The 9,096-nt window shown below is 20.7% G+C and overlaps 1 protein-coding gene across 1 annotated transcript in view; it reads right to left on the reverse strand.

The window, feature by feature from the left end:
* Positions 1 to 761: 761 nt before the first annotated feature.
* The window catches only part of LOC117177682 (ATP synthase subunit delta, mitochondrial), a 9,136-nt gene continuing 801 nt past the window's right edge, over positions 762 to 9,096 (reverse strand). Inside the window, exons 2-3 of the mRNA XM_033368522.1 lie at positions 1,160 to 1,357; positions 762 to 1,040 (exon numbers count right to left, since the gene is read on the reverse strand). Of these exons, the coding sequence (XP_033224413.1) occupies positions 873 to 1,040; positions 1,160 to 1,357 (366 nt within the window). The 3' untranslated portion in view covers positions 762 to 872. The remainder of the gene's footprint in view (positions 1,041 to 1,159; positions 1,358 to 9,096) is intronic.

Raw genomic sequence — 9,096 nt, forward strand, 5'->3', positions numbered from 1 at the left:
AGTCTTCTGCCCCTAGGTGCATAATATACTACTTTTGAATTGAGCCATATGCACACATTTTAAAAAAAGTGAAATATTTCGATCCTGAAATTTATTGAGTTGAACCAAAGAAACATTTTATCATTTTGCTTTTTCGAAAAATGAGCCAGACATTTTTTTGTAACCTATTGAAATTTTTTAATTGTAAATTTAAAAACAAAAACAGAAGATATTTATAGATTTCAAATTTTCTTTTTTTACTTTTTTTAGAAATCGACCCACAGATTGTTGCCCTTCAGCCCAAACGCTTCAATTAGTTTTAGCTCGTTTTTAAAATTCAAACAGGTTCAGGCTTTATATCTGCTGCTTATAATATATCAATTTGGTAAGTACCAAAGTAAGTATAGGTTTTTGACCCAGTTGGAAAACCAGGTCAGGGGTATTCAACAGCGTATAGTGTGGGATTAACCCGAAAAAGGTATAGGTACACTTCTTCCTTTGGCTTCTCCTGTCACTATTTCTGAATAAAAAACAGAAATTCGAGCCGGAAAGATCCGTCCAGCAGCGCTGAACGCTATAACGATGCAAGAGTCCAAAGTTTCGAATTCTACAATCTTGACTTAAATTTGTTTGAATTACTAAATGGATTTAGCTTTAAAAGACATACATCTATTTGGTAATTTTCAAACAAATCTCGTTCAAAAATTGTACGATTCAAACTTGCATCAGCAGGTTTCAACGCCGCCAAACGGATCTTTTCAGCCACAAATTGATAAACGAAATATTTGTCTTTAAATCTTTATTTTAATTGAACTTTACATAACAAGATTGGATCTTCATTTTCATATAGATGACTAAAGTGGGGTGAGTTTCTGATGAAGGGAGGAGTAGATTTAGGCTGAGGCTGCAACCAGCGCTTCGGCAACTTCTACGGCAATCGCTGCTTCTGCTTTGTCCTTTTCGGACGAGGCAGACGAAAGCTGCTGCTGAGCTTTGTTCAGAATGTCCTTGGCTGCTGAGTTGTCGAGATTTTCAACTGGATGTGCTTCCTCTGCCAGAATCTAAAATATTATGCTCAAATTTTAGATGGCTTGAACTTATTTTTAATTTAACTTGATAAAAAATAAAATTTTTTATTTATTCTGAATTTAATTCGTTCATTGTTAATTTTTGAGGATACCTGTACACTGGAGTCTTCGTTGATCGTGACTGTTCCGGAAGAGACAAACACTTTTTTCGTGTTGCCACCTTGTTCGAAAACAGTCACCACTCCGGGTTTCAAAACTGCGAGTGTTGGCACGTGTTTTGGCAAAATACCAAAGGATCCTGAGAACGAGGGAACGTCGACCTGACGAATGTCTGCTTGATCATAAAAGACCTGTCCAAGAATTAATTATTTTAGTTTCCTTCCATATTGTATTTCTCATTAAAAAAGTATATTTTAGGGCTCGACAAATTCGAAGAAAAATATTCACTTCTTTATCATTTTTCTCTAAAACGACGAGCGCAAAATACTGAAAGCTTTTTCTCCAAAAATATGATTCCAAAAATTCAAAATTTTTTTGAACAGTTTAATTTTGATAATTTACGTACGATAATTCAATTTTAACGATTTTGAAGTTTTGAATTCTTCAACGTTTAAGATTTACAATTAAAGATTTAATAATTCGAAATATTTATAGTTTGTAATGACGTAACTTTGAATGTTTCATTAAAGAAATTGATGCAAATTGGGACGTATTTTTTGGCATAGTTTAATTTTGAAGATTGAAAATTATTCAATTGTAACGATTCGAGATTTAGAATTCTTGAATGTTTTGGATTTACAATTGAAGATTCATTTATTTCGAATGCTTATAATTTAAAATGTGATTTTAAATCATTTTTCTTTAATAGTTAAATTTTGAAGATTTAAAATTGAAAAATCCTTAATTTTTAGGGTTTGTAATAAAATATTTAAAAATGAAATATATATATATTTAAAAATGAAAAATTCTTCTACTTTAACATCTTGAAATTAAAAATTCTAGAATTTCTAAGATTTACAATTTAAAATTTAAAATTTTAAAGATATATACATAAAGATGATCAAATTTAAATGATTTTGCAGAAATTTCAAATACAAATCCTGAAAATTGCACATTTTTTGTTTGTAAATTTTTACAATTGAAACCTTCAATCTTGAAGTCGTTATTGATAAATATTAAATAAGAATAAAAATTGTTATCTAAAACGAAAGATTACTAAAACTAAAGAAACATAAAATTACCAAAATGTTTTATTTTAAATAAACAAACGCATATTCAAATTTTTTTTGTGACAAACCTAGATTCACCTTCGAATTTTTTTTTTATATTCAGTAATTTAGTTATTTTTGTCGATTTTATAACCAATTCTAAAGATTATTAAATTTTGAGGTTTTGTTTGCCAAATGTAAATCATCCAAATGATCGAAATCACACAATTTTTTATTTTAAACTTAAAGTATGCTTTTCAATTGATAAAAATACAATTTTTCAAATACTGCATTTATAATTATCCAATTTTCAAGATTTATATTTAAAAGGCATGGAAATATGTAAATTTTGAACGTTTTTTTTTTATCAGCTCAATTTTAAAGATTTACCATTGGAAATTCTTTAGTTTTAAACATTTATAAATGAAGATTCATTAATTTGGAATGTTTATAATTGAAAATAATGTAATTTTGCGCTGGTTTTTTGGAAATTCAATTTTTTAAATTTACAACTGAAATTTTTTCAATTTAAAACGATTTGAAATTTAAAATTCTTCAATTTCAAAGATTTACAGTTCAAAATTCGTTGAATCGGAATGTTTATAGTTTAAAATTATGAAACTTTGAACGTTTCTTTGAAATATTTTGATTTAAAAATTTTAAAATTGAACTTCATTTTTAAAGATTTAAAATATAAAACTTTTCAATTTTAAAAATTATAATTCAAGATTAAATATTTCGAATTTTTATAGATCAAAAAATCAATGTAATATTGAATTTAAAAAAATCTAACTTTAAATGCAATTTTTATGAAATAGTTTAATTTTGAAGATTTTACATTTAAAAGTGTTCAATTCTGAAGATTATTTTCGAATGTTTATAGCTGGAAATGATAAATTTTTCAAATTATTTTGTAGAATAGTTCAATTTTGAAGATTAAAAATTTTAATCATTTAATTTTGAACTTTTTTTATAGTTATACTGGAAGATTAATTAATTTTTAATGTTTATAATTCAAAATGAGGTAATTTTAACCTCTTCTTGTGTGGAAAATTTTGAAAATTTACAATGGAAAATTCTTCAATTTGGAAGAATTGTAATTTAAGATTCTTCAATTTTAAAGATGTAGAAATAAAAATGCTTAAATTTCAAATTTAAATCGTCAAAATTGAAAACTTTTTTATTTTAAAACTTAAAACTGGTATCAATTTTAATTGTAAAATTTCAAAATTACAAACATCAATTTTAGAGGTGTTGGTGATAAATATTAAATGAAATTTACAATCTTTATCTAAAGAGAAAGGAAAAATAGAAAATTCGAAATAAGTGAAAATCAATTATTTCCATTTAAATTCAAATATTTAAGAAATTAAATTTCCAAGTTAAAAAAAAATTGAAAGAATTTGATTCCAGATTGAAAAACATAAAAATCAGCAAGTTTTTAAAATCATTTTTAATGATATCTTGATTTAAAAAAAGTTATTAGCATTAAGAAATTCTCGAAATTTTATAATTAAAGTATGTAAAAACATAATGAATGTTAATAAAATGATCATTCAAAAAAATTAATAATAAAAATTACCAATTTACAATTGAAAACTCTTTAATTTAAAAAATTTACAAATAAAAATTCTTTTTGGCGATTTTGAAGACCAAACGAAAAAATTTTTCCATTCGAAATCTTCCAAAATGAACAAATTTCGAATGTAAATCATCAAAATTACAGCAATTTAAATTGCAATACTTGCATAATTTTTAATTATTAATTTCCAAAATTAAAATCTCTTCAATTTTTAAGATTTAAAATAAAAATTGAACGATTTTTTTAATAGTTCAATTTTGAAGATTTAAATTTAAAAATTTTAAAAATGAAACGATTTGCAATTTAAAATTCTTCAATTTTTATTATTTACAATTAAAATTTTGGTTACTGTTTAATTAATGTACAGTTTAAAGCAATATAATTTTGAAAATACTGAATTGAAAGGTATTCAATGTTCAAGATTAATATTTAAAAGGAATGAAATTTTGAACATTTTTTTTTATAGTATAATTTTAAAGATTCATTAATCTGGAATGATTATATTTCAAAATGATGTGATTTTTTAACGATTTTTTCTGGAAAATGCAGTTCAATTTTAAAGATTTTAAAAAGGAAAATTGTTCAATTTTTAAGATTTTGTAACTCAATATTCTTCAATTTTAAAAATGTATAAAAAAAGGCTTAAATTCGGATAATTTTGAACATAAAAATTTAAGATTTTTCAATTCTAAATATTCCAAACTGCAGAAATTTCAAACTTAAATCACCAAAATTACAAAATTTTCCGTGAATTTTAAAGATGTATAAAAAAAGTGTTTAAATTTAGATTATTTTGAAAGTAAAAAACAATTTTGAATGTAAATCATCAAGATTCCGGAAGTTTTACTTTATTTTTTTTTATTTGCTTAGATTTTATTAATTCTAAATTTTAAAAATTAAAAACCGAATTGTTTAAATATTGAATTAAAAAGTATTCAATTTTCAAGAATTATATATAAAAGTATGAAATTTTGAATGTTTTTTTATAGTTTCAATTTTTAACATTTCCAATGGAAAATTCTTTAATTATCAGAATTAGAAAATTTAAGTTTTTCAATTTCTAGGCTTAGAATTGAGAAATCTTTAATTTTAAAAATATGCTTTACAATTCAAGGTAAGACAATTTTGAAAATAATGAATTTAAAAGTATTCAATTTTCAAGATTTATATTTAAAAGTTATGAAATTTTAAACATTTTTGCAGGAACAGTTCAATTTTTAAGAATTGTAACCTGCGATTCTTAAATTTTTAAGCTGTATAAAAAATGCTTGAATTTTTATTATTTTAAAGATAAAAAGGTAAGTGTTCAATTATAAATCTTCAAAATTAAAAAAAAAACATACATCTTTGAATGTAAATAATCAAAATTAAGGAATTTTACTATCAAAATTTAAAACTTGCTTAAATTTTAATTGTAAATTTTTTTAATTAAAAAATTTTTAATTTAAAATATTTATATTTTGAAATTCTAAAATTTTGAAGCTTTATAATTTAAAATTCTTCAATTTTAAATACTTGCAATTTTATATTCTTCAATTTTTAGAGAATTCTTTATTTTTAAAAATGTATAAGAATTACAAATCAAACAGAATTTTTTAAACATTGAATTACAAAGTATTCAAATTTCAAAAATTATATTTAAAAGTTATACAATTTCGAACGTTTTTTTTTTTATAAGTCCAAATTTGAAGATTAACAATTGAAAATTCTGTAGTTTTGGACATGTGCAATTGTTGATTCATTAATTTGGAAGGTTTATAATTTAAAATTAAGTAATTTTGAAAGTTATTTTTTTACAATAGTTAGACCTTGAAGATTTACAATTTGACATTCTTCAATTTTGAAAATGTTTGAATAAAAAGGCTAAAAATGGGATGATTTTATAGAAATTTTATTTTTAAATCATTAAAATTACATCTTTTTTAATTGTAAAACTTGAAATTTGCATAATTTCCAATGTTAAATGTTAAAAATTAAATTATTAAGAAAAAAAAGTTCCATCGTAAATGTTTAGAATTGAAAGCATTTTAATTTTGAAAATTTACTAATATAAATAATGCATGTTTAAAGTTTTACAATTAAAAGTTCTGCAATTTTCATGATTTATTTTAAAAATTTTTATTAAATCATCCAATTTCGAGCATTTTTATGAATTATTTTTTAATTTGAAGAATTTTCAATTTAAAATGGTTAAAATTTAAGGATTTAAAATTGTAAAAATTAAAGAATTTTCATTTTAAAATGGTGAAAATTTAAGAATTTTCGATTTAAAATTGTAAAATTTCAGAACTAAAAACATTCATTCCAAAGCAGTTAATGATAAATATTAAATCAAAATTAGAATTATAGGCTATTTTTGTCGAATTTATAATATGCAAAAACTTGATATGTTCTATAATTTTTAAGAGTTACAATTGACAACTATTTTATTTAAACAAATTAAAAATAACAAGTATTTTTGATGGTTTTATAGTTAAAAAATCAATTTTTCAATTATAATTCTGCAAAATTGAAAAATATTCGAATACAAATAACAAAAATTACAGATTTTGTCATTTTTAATCTCAAAATTAGCATACATTTTATTTCTAAATTTTAAAAAAATTCAGAATTTCTTAATTTTGAAAATATACAATTAAAAGTAATAATTCGATAGTTCAATTTTTAAGTATTAAAATCAAAGAATTATTTATTTGGAATGTTTATTCCAATTTTAAAATTCTAAAATTAAAATTTCCCAATTTCGAAGATTTGAAAATTCATCTTTTTAATTTTAAATCTTCCAAATTTAAAAAATTTCGCAAGTTAGTCATCAAAATTACAGAAATTTTAAATTGTGAATTATAAAAATTGAAAACTGTTTAATTTTAAATATTTTAAATTTAAAGAAAACTCTTTAATTTTAAAGAAGTATAAATTAAAAATTCTTAAATGTCATTTTAAGATTACAATTTTTAAAAATTAAAAAAACTTAATATTTGCATAATTTTTAATTGTAAAATCACAAAATTTCAATTGGTAACATGCGATTCTTAAATTTTGCTTAAATTTTAATTTTAATCTTAAATTTTATTTGTAAATTTTTTAAATTAAAAACTAGTGAATTTAAAAGATTTGCAATATAAAATTCTACAATTTTAAGCTTTATAATTCAAAATTCTAACGATTAGCAATTTTATACTCTTGAATTCTTAGGAATTACAATTAAAAATTCTTTAGTTTAAAAAATGTAAAATTTAGAGTTTAAATTAGAATTTAAAAAAAAAATACTGAATTAAAAAGCATTCAGTATTCAAGATTTATATTTAAAAGTATGCAATTTTGAACATTTAAAAAAAAATAATTCCAATTTTGGAGTTTCACAATTGGAAATTCTTTAATTTACACATCGGTAAATTAAATTTTTCTTCAATTTTCCAGATACATAATAGAAATATCTTTAATTTTAAAGATGTATAAGGTTTACAATAGTAAGAAAATTTTAAAAATACTTAAAAGTATTCAATAATTAAGATTTATATTTAAATCTTATGAAATTTTGGACTTTTTTTTAACAGTTTAATTTTGAAGAATTAGAAGTACAAATTCTTGAGTTTTGAATATGTAAAATTGAAGATTTATTAATTTAGAATGTTTACAATTAAAAACGATGTGATTTTGAAGAGTTTTTTTGTTTGAAAAGTTCAATTTTGCAGATTACCAATTCAAAATTCTTCAATTTTAAATTTGCAGTTTTATATTCTTTAATTTAAAAAATGTATAACATTTACAATTCTACGTAATAAAATGCTTTAAATATTACATTGAGAAGAACTTAATTTTCAAAATTTAGATTTAAAAGTTATGTAATTTTGAACAATTTTTTCGACCAGTTTAGTCTTTAAGCTTTACGATTGAGGATTCAATAATTTCGAATGTTTATATTTAAAAATGATATAACTTTGAGCTGGTTTTTTTTAATAGTTCAATTTTGAAGATTTATTATTGATAATTCTTAAATTTTTAAAATGTATTAATAAAAATGCTCAAAATTGAATGAATTTATAGAAATTTATAATATAAATAATGAACATTAAAGAATTTTTAATTGTAAAACTTAAACTTGCATAATTTTTAATCCTAAATTTTCAAATTTAATATGCCTTCGATTCTAAAGATTTGCAATGGACGGTTTTTTAATATTTTAATTTGGAAAATCTACCATTAAAAATTATGCAAGTTTTCTAAGTTTTACAAGTTTAAGTTTTTAAGTTTTCATGAACATTATTACATTTTTTAATAAAATCTTCCAATTTTAGTCATTTTTGTTTATACATCTTTAACATTGAATCATTTGAAATTGAATATTATTAAAATTGAAGAATTTAAAATTGTGAAAATTTTTATTGAAAATTGTAAAAATGTAAAACTTTGAAACTGAAAATGGAGAAACTGAAGAACTTTTAAATTTAAATTGTTGAAATTGAAAAATGGTAAAATTAAAGAATTTTGAATTGACAATTTGTAACATTTTTATTTAAAATTGAATAATTTTCAATTGAAAATTGTTAAAATTGAAGAATTTTTAATTGAAAATTGTTCAAATTAAAGAATTTGGAAGAGAACATTGTTAAAATTTTCAATTGAAAATTGAAGAATTTGAAAATTGAACAATTTTCAATTGAAAATAGTTAAAATTAAAAAATTTGAAATTGAAAAATTCGAAATTGAAACTAATTAAAATTGAATAATTTTTTTATTGAAAATTGTTAAAATTAAATGATTTTGGAGTAAAAGTTCTTAAAATTTTAAATTGAAGAATTTGAGAATTATTAAAAAAAAAAATTTTCAATTGAAAGTTGTTAAAATTAATGAATTTTGAATTGAAAATAATTAAAATTGAAGATTTTTTAATTGAAAATTGTTAAAATAAAAGAATTTTGAAGAGAACATTGTAACAATTTTCAATTAAAGATTTTGAAAAATAAAGAATTTTCAATTGAAAATAGTTAAAATTGAAAAAATGAAAATAATTACAACTTTAAAACTGAAAATGATTAAAATTGAAGAATTTTCAATTGAATATAGTTAAGATTGAACATTTAAAAATTGAAAATAATTCAAATTGAAGAATGTGGGAGTGAAAATTGTTAAAATTTAAAATTGACGAATTAGAGAATTGACAAATTTTTAATTGAAAATAGTTCAAATTAAAAAATTTTAAATTGAAAATAATTAAAATTGAAGCATTTTTTATTAAAAATTGTTAAGATTAAAGAATTTTGAAGAGAGTATTGTAAAAATTTTCAATTAAAGAATA

This window comes from Belonocnema kinseyi, chromosome 1 (genome assembly GCF_010883055.1).
Source record: "Belonocnema kinseyi isolate 2016_QV_RU_SX_M_011 chromosome 1, B_treatae_v1, whole genome shotgun sequence".
Taxonomy (NCBI): Eukaryota; Metazoa; Arthropoda; class Insecta; order Hymenoptera; family Cynipidae; genus Belonocnema; species Belonocnema kinseyi.